Source organism: Melozone crissalis, unplaced genomic scaffold (assembly GCF_028551555.1).
Source record: "Melozone crissalis strain CALT ecotype California unplaced genomic scaffold, PUWL_Pcris_2 ptg000006l_1, whole genome shotgun sequence".
Lineage (NCBI taxonomy): Eukaryota > Metazoa > Chordata > Aves > Passeriformes > Passerellidae > Melozone > Melozone crissalis.
The window spans coordinates 5,287,060-5,301,674 of record NW_026535784.1 but is presented as its reverse complement, the minus strand read 5'-3'; the positions used below and the strand labels follow the sequence as shown (position 1 = coordinate 5,301,674).

General features: G+C 36.8%; 1 protein-coding gene across 2 annotated transcripts in view; it reads right to left on the bottom strand.

Annotated features, from left to right (window-relative positions):
• SEL1L3 (SEL1L family member 3) overlaps positions 1 to 14,615 on the bottom strand; it is a 33,575-nt gene that overhangs the window by 5,916 nt on the left and 13,044 nt on the right. Inside the window, exons 8-19 of one of the 2 annotated variants that reach the window (XM_054294341.1) lie at positions 14,114 to 14,246; positions 13,276 to 13,422; positions 12,648 to 12,853; positions 10,956 to 11,135; positions 9,744 to 9,863; positions 8,983 to 9,123; positions 7,819 to 7,881; positions 6,228 to 6,404; positions 4,570 to 4,697; positions 3,852 to 3,935; positions 1,472 to 1,562; positions 1,276 to 1,360 (exon numbers count right to left, since the gene is read on the bottom strand). In XM_054294341.1, the coding sequence (XP_054150316.1) occupies positions 1,276 to 1,360; positions 1,472 to 1,562; positions 3,852 to 3,935; positions 4,570 to 4,697; positions 6,228 to 6,404; positions 7,819 to 7,881; positions 8,983 to 9,123; positions 9,744 to 9,863; positions 10,956 to 11,135; positions 12,648 to 12,853; positions 13,276 to 13,422; positions 14,114 to 14,246 (1,555 nt within the window). The remainder of the gene's footprint in view (positions 1 to 1,275; positions 1,361 to 1,471; positions 1,563 to 3,851; positions 3,936 to 4,569; positions 4,698 to 6,227; positions 6,405 to 7,818; positions 7,882 to 8,982; positions 9,124 to 9,743; positions 9,864 to 10,955; positions 11,136 to 12,647; positions 12,854 to 13,275; positions 13,423 to 14,113; positions 14,247 to 14,615) is intronic. The other variant, XM_054294344.1, reaches the window with a different exon arrangement.

Genomic DNA, 14,615 nt, shown 5'->3' with positions numbered 1-14,615 from the left:
GTTGCTGCTGATAATTTCATTAGTTTCAAATCCAACTCAACCCAGGACAACAGTAGGGATACAATTCTCCTGGTCTAGAAGGGAGCAATGCCTAGCAAACACTTTACAAGCATCTTTCTGTGACATTGCACCATAATGAAATGCATCAAAAGAGAGGGCACTGAGCCAGACAGGAGCAAGCATGATGATCTGTGCTACTGAATTTAAAAACTCCTATGACTGTGCCTACACGTACCTGACCTAAGCTTTCCTCAAATCATTTGAAACTCTTCTACACTTAGGCTTGTGTGTCTACACAAGAAAATCCCACATGTTTTTACAGCGGGCTGAAATGGAATGACAGTTCCCTCCTATGAGTCTGACCTTCAGAAGTTTTTCTCATGTGAGCTTGTACCAGTGGATCTACCAAAGGGTCAACCAAACTACACCTTGCTAAGGTGTCTACAAACTCCTCAGGAAAGCTAACAGTGTTTGTCAGCTCCTCTGGCTTCAGGCTATATCCACGTGGTATTCAGTTTCCACACTTTTAAATTTCCCACACTGTGTATTTAAATGAATAGCACGAATTATTTTTACACTCCACTTTTCCACATGCTTGTTACAAATCACTGAAGTGCTCCTGTGAGACAATCAGATCAATGTTTTCAAATATTCAGTAAAGCTTTCAGAGACACCAAAATGACTTAGCTATTGAAGCCCTAGGTGTAGTAAAATTTAAGGCCTGAGGAATGTAACTTATTTGCAAATAGACCTTAGAGAATCCTTTAGCTCTCCAAGGTAAGCTCTACTGATGTTGATAAACTCTGTACCCTAAGAGGAAAACTAATAATAAATTAGATAAGGACTCCCTTAGCCTTTATTAGCTTCTCATGACTCAATTATGATATGGAAGTCTATTTGCTTTTGGATTTTCCCTTTGATAAACCAAACAGCATGAGCTCCTAAAGTCACCTGCTTTTTTTTCTTAAACTTTGAGTCAACTGCTCAGACTCCTAAACATCTAGCCCTTCCTCAGGGCTTTTTTTTTTATTTTATTAAAATTTTACCCATTTAATGTAATAAAAAGGAAATTTTCAAAAAAACTGTGCTGAAATAAACCACTTTAATTACCTTTAATTATCCTGATATTCCTATCAAAACATGAATGATTAGCAGGAATTTATCTTCCCTCCCTCAACCTGCTTACTCACATAGAAGTTGTGACAAATGCAGCCCTTGAAATTAAAAAAAAAAAAAAGGTAACTTTAAAATTTAGAAAAAATTCCTTATACATACCAAATGATGGAGCATTGACTTGAGAAACTGAGAAATTGTAGTATCTCCAGACACAATCAGTTGCTAGGTATTTTCTTGCTAGGTCCTATAAAGAAAATAATTGATTCATTCATATCCCAGGTAAGAGACTAATGGCACACATTATCATTAACAAAGGGTCCTTTCAGGATCATGAGTTGTGCATTCATTTACTCACTGGTCTTTCTTCACAGATGTGTGCTAAATTTGACTGTGACACTTCAATCCCAGTTTCAGCTGCTAAAATGTAATGCAGCAGAGCTTCATGCCTAATGTTAGATAAAATAAATTAATGAAAAGCCTTACAAAAATAACATGTATTTTACTTATGGTTAAAAAAGCCCCAAAAGCACTAAACAAATGCATAAAATTGCCTACGAGGAAAATGCTGGTACAAAGTTTCAGAGCAAGAGGCTGGGAAACCCATGCAACAGCGACATGCACAGGCAATGCTTGGTGTAACCAGCCATGCTGCATCAAAAATTTGCAGCCCTTTTCCTCTTGCATTGAAGCTACTGGCTCCAGTGTGTGTTTACTCTAAGTGCCAGACTGATGGGAAAGAAAAATTGACACTAAGCCCAATTCTATATTTAAATGTTTCAGATAAAACATTCTTAAAAGACTCTACTCAAAGAAAATCTATAATTAACTTAGCCATGTATATATCTGTCTGTGTATATATGTTATATATCTTAACTTAGCTGCCTATATATCTATATATATACCTGTGTATATATCTGTCTAACATTCATCTGTGTATTTCTTTGGTATGCTTTATCTTTCATTTATGTGACTTGTTTTTGTCTTGTCTTTTAAGACAGAGCTTTTTGAAAAAGAATTTCTCTCTTCATATTTTTGAATGTATGAATAGAAAACAGTCTCTGTCCCTATGCATCACTGACTGTAAAGCAAGTAGTAAAACTTAATATTGCATTTGCAGGATAGCAATTCAGTATTCTGATATAGATGAGAGCATCTCTCATATTCTCTGCCACTCATCTACTCTATACTATGAAGACTATGCATTTAAAATTAAGAAGAAGTCTTTAAAATCATGTGTGTAGTTTTAAAATCCCTAAACAATAAAAAACCACACTTGGTGTACTTTTTTCCTTCTGAAATTTCCTATTAAAGAGTAGTGCTGCTAATGATTTTATCCAAAACACAAAGGTAAAAATCATGGCAAGTTTCAGGGTTCAATGGCTTGTTTAACTGGAAGATACAGTCAAAATACACATTTGACTTCAAGAGTAGCTGCTTAAGCAAAACCACTTCAAATCAAATTGTGAAAGCAGTTGCCCGTACAGACCTAGCAGGTGTAACCTCCTGTTATCCAGATACTTCTGCATGATTACAAATTATTCCTTGTACTTGCCCTGTAATAACATCTAGAACAAGAGAGACCTGGGACAAGAGAAGGAATTCAAGGGAAAGCTGGGAAATTGGATGATCCTTAAGTGTCCAAGGGCAACTAAGAGAAGAAATTACATTTACAGCCTTTGCCTCAGTCTTTGAAGATCAAACTACCATGACAGACAGATGTGTAAAACATGTGTCTGCAAACAATGACTGAAGAACACATTACTTGGATGGATTGGCAGTGGAACAATTTATACCTATGCAATTTACACCCTGGCATCCCAAGTAGGACTCCAGGACATTTTCCCTCCTAGCTGTTGAGCCCACACTTTCTGGAATCTTTATGCTCTACCTGTCATCTACCTGTGGACTGCAAATTGAGCTGGGCAGAGTCACAGGCTTGCACAACAGAACATGCTACAAAAATATCAAGAGATTTTTCAGTGTTCAGAAGTGAGTTCAAGTCTAAGAAGAAATGTCTGTGATGGACTGAGTGAAAAGACACTTCTTCTAGGAATGGGTTATTCCAGAACAGTCCACTGACAGCTTCTTGTAGATCTCCCTAGCCTGAAGCACTAATTCAGTACTTAGAGGGGGAAGCTGCAGGACTAAATGAGCCATTGTTTTGATCACATATGACAGTCTGATGTTTGCACACACAATATCTGATGTTCATGCCTACAGAGGCTGCTAAGATGGAGCATTAACCTGGACACTATTTTGAAACCTCTTGACTGGCTCATTGGATATTATAGCCCCCTATTATACTTATACAAAAGACAATACTAACCATACACAGAAAACCCAACAAATCTAATCCAGCAGCTGAACTTCTCATGACACAGAAATATACTGAAGAGAGAAGGTAAAATACAAGATTTGTAATACAGAGAATAGTAAAAGTGAAAGGTGTTCCTCTGGTTAATCCAGTGCACATTACACAAATATTATGGTAGGAGAACCACAGTTGATACAACTATTTCACACTACAAACCCCTTGTTTTTCACTTAATTATGTTAGAACTGTTGACTTACATTTTGGGTCAACTCCTCCTTCCCTTTATGTCAATGGATGTTTTGCAACTGATTTTTGTAGTGCTACTGCTTTTTTTTTCTTTGCAGTGATGGCCCATTATTAATTATTTTATCTTGCTATAAAGTAAGTGAAATAGAAAATATACAGAACAGAAGAAACATACCATGAAAGCTCCAGATAAGCATTGAGAGCTTTTCTGATTACATGACCCAAGTAGCCATTTTTCTCTGCAATGTGTTTTGCCCAGCTGTGGAATAGAACAAACAAAAAATGAATGGTCATGGCTCCAGTAATGTTATCCCAACACATGTAGATTCAAAGAACACAAAAGGATATGAGATCACCATCTAACTTCTTCTGTAAGACAAACTCTGGGATTAAACAGTAATCACAGCATCAATCCTGTAACAATTGACTGAGTACATGAAGTCCATTCATCTCTAGAAGTGTATTAGAGACATCCTATGTTTTTTTCTCAGCAATGTTTTTTAAGAAAACAAACCGAAGTTAATCGGTGCTATCAAAAATTATCTGCCTATTTTCGATGCAAAATGCCAATTCTACCACATCACAAATATTTCTTGAAATAAAAAAATAGCGAGGCTTTGTTAGATAAAGCATTTCAGAGTTGTTCAATACAATCTCTCTGAGCTGTTCTGGAAAAAAAGTAGTAAAAGTACTCAATATCTCTTAAAATCTACTGGTCATCTAAATAATACACGTACTCATGCAGATCAAATATTACTGCAGGAGAACCTTTTGCCACAGAGGTAAGCACTGTGAAGTACAAGGTATTCAGGCTATGGACTTAAAAATCACCAATAATCAAAATAATCACATCAGAAATATATTCTCCTTTTATAAATGGTTTCCTTACTTACATTACAGCTTTTTCTGGATCTCTAGGGAAGTCTTCCATATTTCCTGTGATGTAATACAGAGAGCATCGCAGAGTCCCTTCAATGTGTCCTCCTTGGGCAGCTTTATAGAAATAGCGTGCAGCAACTGTCTGTGGAGAAACAAGACACAATTAGCAACTCTGCATTATTAATCTTTATTGAGATTTCTTCCTCAGGACCCTTTTCATCAAAGGAATAAAAATAGGTAGCTAGCTAATGAGGGCAAGATAGTTCAACTACTGTTAGTGTACTTAGATTAAATGAATTCTTCTAAATTTTTAATAGTTTAGGCTAGAGAAAGTTTTGAAAAACACATAGGTAATATATGGAACATCAAACAGAAAAGTGTCTAAATGTTTAACTAACACTCACTAACACAAAAGTCTTGCATGCACTGACAAAAGTAAAATTGGTTGCTCACTAGTAGGAAGATTATTAAGGCATCCTGGAGAACAGAACTTGTGATGCCAAATAAGGCTGTGGAGCAGCAGCAACTCTCTGTATGTTCAGCAGACCACAACTACAGTGCTCAAATCTTTGAAACTGGTTTATAGAAGATAACACAGATGGAGTAAGCAGGGCCAAAGCTACAGAAGTGGGAAGGCTGTGTGACTCCACATTTTACCCTCAGGAATAGCAATTGGTAAATAAACCAAACCAGCATACAAACAGAAGTAATTTATTTCAGGAAATTTTTAACCATCAAAGTATGCTTGCTGTTAGTGAGCATGGACTACACATTCCTTCTTGCCATTGGCTTTGATGAACAAAGAAACCTGGGCACTTTTAGGTGTACTCTTACAATCAGTCCACTCTGAAATGTGTTCTTTGGTCCCTGGGGAAGGAAAATGTGTTTGCCAGATGCACATGTGGGTGAGCACTGCTGCTGCTGGCAGCAGAAATGCCCATTGTCTGGAGTATATCCAGATCTCAGAACTCAAAGGCCACACTAGAAACATTTTTTAGCTTTAAGTATGAGGTCTGACAACATTTATTGCAGTCTACCTCATTACATTTTTGCTGCTGTTCGTACACTTCTAAGTTAATTAAACCAAATATAAATTAAGTAGACCATTCCTATTAGGGCAAAATTTATTTTGCACATATGTTAATGGGTTCTGTCACAGAAAAAAAAAATACTGCTGTCTACCAGGACTGTATCAAAGAGTTACATTTTCAAGACTGGATTGGAGAGCTCTCACTGCAGCTCTGAGGCTCACAGAAGCTGTGTGAACAGAAGCATAGCTGTTCATGGGTTCAGGGACAAGGTCGTGCCTCTTTCAGTTATTGTGGAATCCCCTCCCTAAAAACTTTCCAATCCAAAACTGAGAACCTGAAAGGTCACATGATGTGAGAGCACACACTATCCTTCCTGGCTGCTGTCACTGCAAGGGGTAAAACCTGCACCTGTTTTGTTTCTAAATTAAAAGAACAGAAACACATGCATATAATTTTGACTGAGATATTCGAGCAACATCTCTCTCCCTAAGTAATTTGACTGAATCCCCCAGTAAAATTCTTCTTTGTGATAAAAGGTATCAAAATCTAACTTAGGGTGAACAGAGCAATCTCAAGAATGAGACAAAAACTTCTAAATTGGGCCCTAATGTAAGAAATAGTACCATTAAATAATTACTCACTTGATTTCTACCAGGTACTCCAGGGTAAATGCCATCCAAATACAGGACACCAAGGTTGTATGATGCATCTGGATTTCCCAATTCTTCAGCAATTAACCAGTGCTTGGCTGCTTTTTTGTAGTCTCTTTTAAAATTGTGGTAATACCATCCTAATCCATTCACTGCCTGGGGCAAGCCCTTAAGGGAAGGAGAAGAGCAATCTCAGGTCACACATTTGATTCTGCTTTTTGTCACTTATGGGCCTAGGGGTTACAAACCCTTTTTTTCCTCACTACTTTTCTCTGTGGCCTTGTATACAGAGTGAGGAATAAGACTCCAGTGTCATCTCATTCTACAGAGTCTCAGCCATGACTTTCACTTGTTGACAAGAACAAACTGTGACTATTTTCACCCTGTCTCCTCTTCAAAGCCAAACAGGACACTTGTTCTTGTGAACTCCCAGAAACTGACTGACAAGATTAGCAATCAAAAACCCACTTCCTTTAAACTAGATCATTTTCTTGAGAATAAATAGAAAGCAATGTACACAAAACTTTGTAATGCTGCTTTCAAAATGCATTTCACCAACATCATACAGATCAGCTTAACATATTGCTACCTGCTATTACTAAGTTGCATCTTTGCATCTTGGCTCAAGAGAAAGTCTTGAGACAGTTTTTACTGTTGTTCCAATGAGTCACCACCTCCTTGTATAAACTGGTGGATCATATGGGGCTGTAAGTATGCCAGCAGTGTTACTAACTTGCACATTAAAATGCAAGAGCTGTTAAACTTTTCAATAATTATGATGTTGTTTCTGTATAGAAAATCTGCATTGGAGCACAAGAACCCAAGTATTTGAGTTCAAGGAGAGTAAGGAATTGATATCCCTAGGAGTCTTCCAGGAAGCTGCTCCTCAGATCCTGAATGAAAGGTATTTTGATCACATCATAAAAGCCTCTCAGTTTATTTAAGCCTTTCCCAAACAGGCAGTAGAACAGATAGTCTCTCCTGTTTCAAAGGAATCCCAGAACTGGCACAAATCTTTTCTGATAGTGGTCAGCAGTGAAGTCCTACTGTCATAATCAGTCAGTTATCTAATTCTGGTTCTGAGAGCTAGGAATGTATTCAAGGTCTAGGCACTCTCATTTTTATTCTAAGGACCAGATCATGGCCTGGGTAACCTGGCTGTCCTAGATCATTAAATGGAGCGAGGCTCCTCTGCTCTGTGGTGCTCAATGTTTCTCCCTGCTATGGAAATAAATCAGGAGACTTTGGGACATCCAGGTCTTCTCCCTTTATGCTTGGGAATATGAGGCAAAAACATACTCCTGGATCAAATATTCAGTGTGTAAATCACTAAACTAACATCAAGTTCCACAATATACAAGTAGAGAGAATTTTTTTTCTTTCACAGAAATTTTGGCTGATTTTGAGTAGTCTAGTCTCCCAACTTGGGCAAATAAGGCTTTCACCATTCATGGTGATAACACTGGAAGAAGCAAGCAGTATGACCCAGAATTATGGTAAAAGGCATTTTATATAAATCAGAGTTCATAGCTATTAGCACCTAGTACAGAACTACCACAGTGAAATATTTATTGCATTTTACCTTGGCTGCTGCTTTCTTCATCAACTCCAATGCAAGTTTTATATTCTTTTTCACACCTTGACCCTAGGAAATGGATATGTGAAACAATCATTGTTTACAAATGCAGGCTGATAAAAATTCACTTATGCACATCCAAAATGCCTTTTAATATTGATACTATTACCTACTAAGTGTCATTCAGCTTTAAACAGTTACAACAAAACAAGCAGCTTTGTGTTCATCCTTCCTTCACAGCTTTAGAAAATCTCAGTGATGCAGTCTAGAAACAATTATTTTACCAGTATATTCAACTGATTTTTATGGGTAAATAATATCACAGATCTTTAAGTTTGAGCAACTAAGGAAGAATAAATAGCATTTAAAGGGGCATAGGTTGTGCACAGTTTGGCAGTGAGTAAGAGCTCTCAGCTCTCCTGAAAAAGGATGTTAGAGTGTCTCTAGAGGAAATACACAGATGTCATGCTTATGATGTCCACATAAAATAATTTTACACACAGGTGAAACAGATTATGTGCGTTCAAAATTAACACAAGCAAAACTTAAGTAAACATCTTCCAGAGAAAATCCTCCACTGTCAAAGGAATGAGGTGAAGACCTAGCAGTTCCTTACCAGCTAAGCTTTAGTGCTTGAATGTCTTAGGGGTGACATCACCTAGCTGATACACCTTATTTGACGCAGGTGAGGTCAGGCTTCAGTTCAGCACCTTCTGTCTACTGCTTCTAGCAGGGAAAAACTAAGTGCAAGCAGGGATAATTTAATTCCAACTGAGGAATTAATTCCAACTAAAAAAAAAATCCTAATAAAGGGCATTCTAAGAAAGGATCAAACTTTTACCTACACCTCTATACCAAAGCCTATGCCTACTAGCTGGTTGGATTCTTGAGGTGACAAGATATTAGGAAAAATTAGGATCCACAATTTGGGTGGTATTTAGATCCTGAATATGGATAGGAATAAAGTAAGATTGTTTTTAACTTGCTCTTTTTAAAATTTTTGTGCCTCTTTTTGGTAAAAATCAACATTAGCTTCATACCTATTGCTTGATTTTCAGAGTAAATGTAAAAGCACTTGTATACACTCTTACCATGAGTCACTGCAGATAACTTAAAACATCATGTTAAAGGAATGACTATTTTGAAGTGAAAACATCAAATATAACTTACCTTAAACAACACAATGGCGTAATCATATATCAACACTGGATCTTCTGTTTCTATTGCACCCTTTGCATACCATTCTATTGCAGCTTCAGGATTTTTTGCCACTCCTTGCTGGCCCCAAAACAGCATCTGAGCCAGACGTTGCTAAAAGAAAATAACTTAAGTGGTAATGCTATAAATGCTGGTATTGAAACTGGAATTGCAGGGACAGACTTTTGCAGGCTTAGATACATTTCAAATATGAGAAGAAACTAGTATACACCCTCAACAGTTTGAAAACAACTGGTTAACAGGAATGTTCAGACAGCTTTTCAGTGGTGGAATGTACTGATGCTAACTCTACAGCAGGCTTATTTTTACAGCTGTCAGTATCACAGAGTCTGGATTGATTGAAGTGCAGGGGTAAGTGACAGATTTGATGCAGGTAAATGGCTCAGTATTACAATATACTGCTACTGGTCTCAGATCAGCAGCAGAATTGCAATGTATCAAATACAAAGCCAGGGAAAAGGATCAGACAAGGAGGTTGCCAAGACTTGAAGACTCTTCCCTTGTGCCTTGCATCATTCTTACAGCTTTTGCATGGTTATTGGATATTATTGAACAGGAACATGAGAAGTAGTCCGGACTTGAAAAAAAGAAGCAATTCTGGGTATAAGGAGGAAAGACTGTCTGCTCTCCTCTGCAACTTTCCTACATGGTCGATAGATGGACATTCCTAAGTGTGTCTATAACCAAGAACGGGAAAAATTATTGCTTTATACCTGTGCAGCTGCATTTCCTCTTGTTGCTTCATGTTTTAACCACATAAAGACATCACCATTTTCTTTTGTTTGAGCTTTTAGCAGTTCATCATCCATCAGTCTTATAGTTTCAACAAATGCCTGAAGAGTAGGTGAACAGAAAAAAAATAACTTCCACATCAATTTCACAATGGATTTCTACATCTGCAACCAAAATGAAAATTTTATCCATGTCCTGCTTATCCCTAAAAGTGATTAGTTCTGGATTTTAAAATTCTCATCACTCCTCTGTTGGCCAGTGCACTAAGAACTATTCTTACATCCCCTGTAAAATACATTTACTGCTTTGTTCCAAAACTGTAAGTCCATTCTACACTGGAAAGATATGCCAAGACAGCAACAACTGAAAAAAACCCCAAACCATCTTTTGGTTTCAGAAATGGCAAAGAAGTATATTTAAGTCTTTCAAAGCTTTAGTATTTCTACAGAAATTGCTTTCAAAAGATTAAAAAAAAACTGGCAGAAAGCTTGGTGAAGACGTGACCCACAGCACTCTTATCTAGGTAAGTCTGCCAGATTTTAGTTCTTCAGCAATTAGAATCTCTCTATTTCTGTACAATAATCATGCTTTATGATAAGCCAGGATTCTAGCACTATTCTTGACTATTCTTTACAAATAAAGTTGTGTTACCTCCTGTTAGCAGCCTATTCTGAAATTATTTTATTGTAACTTTATCAGATAATTATTTAACAACCAAGTAATTACATTTGATTATAGAAAAGGTTAAAGTATGGAGAGGACAATTCATTTTTTGCAGGAACTTCATGATGTCTGTCTATTGAAACAGCAGATCAATTGCTTAATAAACACATCCAATTATATTAATAACTAAAAGTCTGAGTGAGGATTCAGGGGCCAAGAATAAGGCTTGGACTTTAATAAAAGACAGGCTTGTGGACAATTCTGAGGATTTGAGTCTGATATTGATTTTGATTCCCCCTTCTTAAGAAACACAGTAATGATACCTACATACAATTTGGGGAATTTTGTGACAATCATTGGATCACAGAATGATTTGGGCAGGAAGGGACTTTTAAAGACCCTGCCACAGGCAGGGACACAAATCAGATGAGCCAGTATTTGTAAATCAAGATAAAAATCTGGTCACATAACATGAATGTGAAAAAAAACTTGCACAGAAAAAGATTCAGATACACTTCTAATTCTTTTACCTGTTCCCCTTTTATATTGTGTTGATCCAGGGATGTCTTTATTGCAATATTGCTGTAATAAGCATAAGACAGCTCCAAATCAAGTGGATAGTTATTAATCCCTTGGTAATGTTTATAGCCAAGATTCATCACAGAAAGTCTCTCGTTCCCCTGAGCACCAACCAAACTATATAGCAGTCCCTGGCAAAAATCAACAGACATAAACAAGAGTAAATTCACTGCACATCTCACAAGTTAAGCACTTCCCAGGAAATTTCCAGGGAACAGAACGTTCATTCTGGTAGCTGATATACTAGCTACATTATGTAAACACAGTTACAGAAACAAACACAGCCCATAAAGTAGTCAAAATGTCTTATGTTTGCACAGAAACACTGGAAAGGAAAACTAGGCTCTAAATACTTTTCAAGTATTGCATTTATTCTGTCATCACTAAATGTGCAGCAGTTTTTCAATGTCATTTTAGTACAGTGTTGTTTATACTCTGACACTTCTTATACTCAGCAGTGACTTAACCAGTCCCACTGAAGCCAGCTGGAGTTTTCACACTAAATCCTGTGAAACATATGGAAGCTAACAAACAGCATTTGAGAATCTTACCCTAGGGATCTGACAGGACTAGAAGGATGGAATCTATGGCTGATAAGGTTTCAGCACAAATCTCCCTTGAGATACATGTTAATTGGTCTATGCATCACACATGAAAAAAAAAATTTCAGCACTACTATTATTTTTCACCTGCACAGTAAGAAAACCAGTGGTGTCCCATCTGTGCTGGATATTAAATTGTTTCCTACACTACCAGAAGCAGATCCAACGATGAAATTACTCAGCCTCCATAATAAGCACTGTATACTCTATAATTAGGGTATAAAAAGGGTTCCTGTTTAAGGTTTTTTGTTTCTGAAGAATTGCAGGTGAGCTTTGTTTCTGATTGGCCTGTAAGAGGTTCTTCTGATTTAATGTCCTCTAACCGCAACAGACAGATCTGCTATTCTTTATATTTTACTATTATACCACAATTAAGTATCTGTTGGCAATTTTAGTATTGCCTTCTTCCCCTGACATATAAACACCTTCCCTTTACTTGACCTAGAATACATTGAAACATTTCAGCTATTTGCAAGCTGCCTAAGAGGTCAGGAGCTCTCAAACTCGGCAGTTGCTCAGTTTGAAGCACTGTCACTTTTTAACAAAAGAAAACTGCTCTACTTTGGTTACCCTTGCTCATTTGACCATAATATACTCAGTGTCACATTTCTGCACACTCTAAAATCAGACTTCTTCCCTGACTGTACTATGCAACCTTTCCAATTTAGATTTGCCTGATCTGGGACTTTTTTCCCACCTGTTTTCAAATCACTGTGGGTGACTCAAGGGATCTTACTCATCCTGGCTCCACAGTGACTGGGAAAAGCAGTACTTTCTGTGCTGTTCACTTTACTCATTTTTAGATCTTTATTATATCACTGATGTCCTTGTTCTGCTTGAGCAGGATAAAGATTCCCACCACCAGGCCTTCATAAAGATATCACTGCCATTAGGGCATTTATTAGTAGCTTTATTGGAGAATCCCTTCAACCACTTGGATCTGAGGGCCATTTCACTTTAATCAATGGCTCATCCCATTTCTTAACTGTCTTTAAAGGTAATTAATTTCACAGACATAAGAGCACATGTTAAATATTTTACCTTTATACGATCCACAGGCACCCCAAGGCCTGTTTCAAATATAACTGCAAGGAAATAGGAAGCCTTATGGTATCCACAACAACTGGAATCCACCAGGAGAGGGACAGAGGAGCCCAAATTGCTGAGGCCATTGGCACTGGACAGACCTTTCACAACCTTCTCAAATATCCTTCGGCCAACTTCTACAACTGTATCACTTCCATCTTCTAACACCAAAAATAAAATATAGAACACACAGTTGTTGTAAGAGTTCAAATTAGGAACCAATTTCCCCAGAAACTGAGTAAGAGACAGAATAATAGATTCTGTTATTTCTCAAGCTGAATGGTATTCTCAATGCAGATGAAATTCCTAGAGAAATAAGGTATTAGTGAATAAGAAGAGTGAAAAAAATCTAAAAGATCATCTCAGAGTGACCACTAAAAAAATAAGGATATTTCTATGATTCTTTCTACCTAGTAAGCCATCCTTCCATCTGCAGCATATTGCAATATATAAGCCACTAAACACTCCTTTATTAAATTAGCAATATGAAAAACATGTGTAACAAATTAAGCCAAATAATACTAAACTACACAACAAATATTGTTGAGATATTTAGGAACAATTAAAAAAAAAACATGATTACCATCTGGACTACTGAAATCCATCTCTTGTAACAGTTTGAACAAAGTGTGGTACTTTTCCCTGAGCTCTTTTCCCCACATGAAAGCATCACATTTGGATTTTTCTCCATATTTGTGAATCTGCTCCAAATAATAGTTTTCATAGTAACCTAGAGAAAGCAAAATATTTAAGATATGAAAGCTGACTTTTTGGTCTTCAAAAGAAGTTTCTGACAGAAAAAAAATTTCTCATAAACTCAAAATTCATGGACAAGATGAACATACCCTTAACACAAAGCTAAAAACTCACCCAGCTAGCACAGGCCACTTACAAATACATTTAGATTTCTTCTTCCATAATCTAGTCATAACACATTCAATCCAATTCAAATTAGAAAACATAAGCTAGTTTTCAGCACACATTTAAGCTATGTCATTTTCCTTTTACCAAAATGGACACTTTGGTAGAAGCCTGTTGATTACTGAATGTTAGGCAACTGTGGCAGAAACATTCTAGCAAAATCCATCCATTTTCCTTTAGGGTAATTTTGAAAATGAAATGGAAGAAAGGAAATAGCATAGCACACATGAAAGCTTAAGAGTATTTCTTTGTCCCTTTAGGCACCTCTCTTATTAGAGAAGACATACCAAGATGATTGATTTAAATTTTTATTCCATGACACAAAAGTATTTGCAGGGACAAAACCCCAGTTTTAGCTACCAGTAATAAGACTAAACTCTTCTAATTGTTATGGGTGAATTTAATTTTACTTTTGATAATCAATATCCAGATTGTTAAAGGAAAGAAAACAGGTCTCCAAAGATGACAGTTTAAAATTCATGTTATAGATCAACACTTACAACTTCTGTGTGTTTTTTCGCCTTGCCTTACAATATATCTGTAATCATAAACTATTTCTTGAATGTCCATACATCTCTCGTAGTAAAGCTCAATTTGTTCCACTGTGTCCTTGTCATGAAGAGGATTAGAAATCTGTAAAAAGGCAAATGATGGATAAATGGCATCTCCAGCATCTGTTGTTGTGTATGCTCAGCTAGAAAGATGCACTGTCCACAAATAACAAAAGGAAACAGATTGTTCACTACAATCAGTTTATCTGGCACACCCTATTAGTGTGTCAGACAGCCTGATGCTGGCCCCAGTAGATCACTGCCTATTTAAATGGTCAGCATAATCCAAAAATCACAGATGAATTTCCAAAACTGACCAGACCCATGTGACTTTTACCATCAGTTTAATCAAAACTGCAGATTAATCAAATATATCCAACACTGTCTCATCAGAAACTCTGGGAACAAAGCAATAGTGAAAATATTAAATATATTAAATATATATTATATT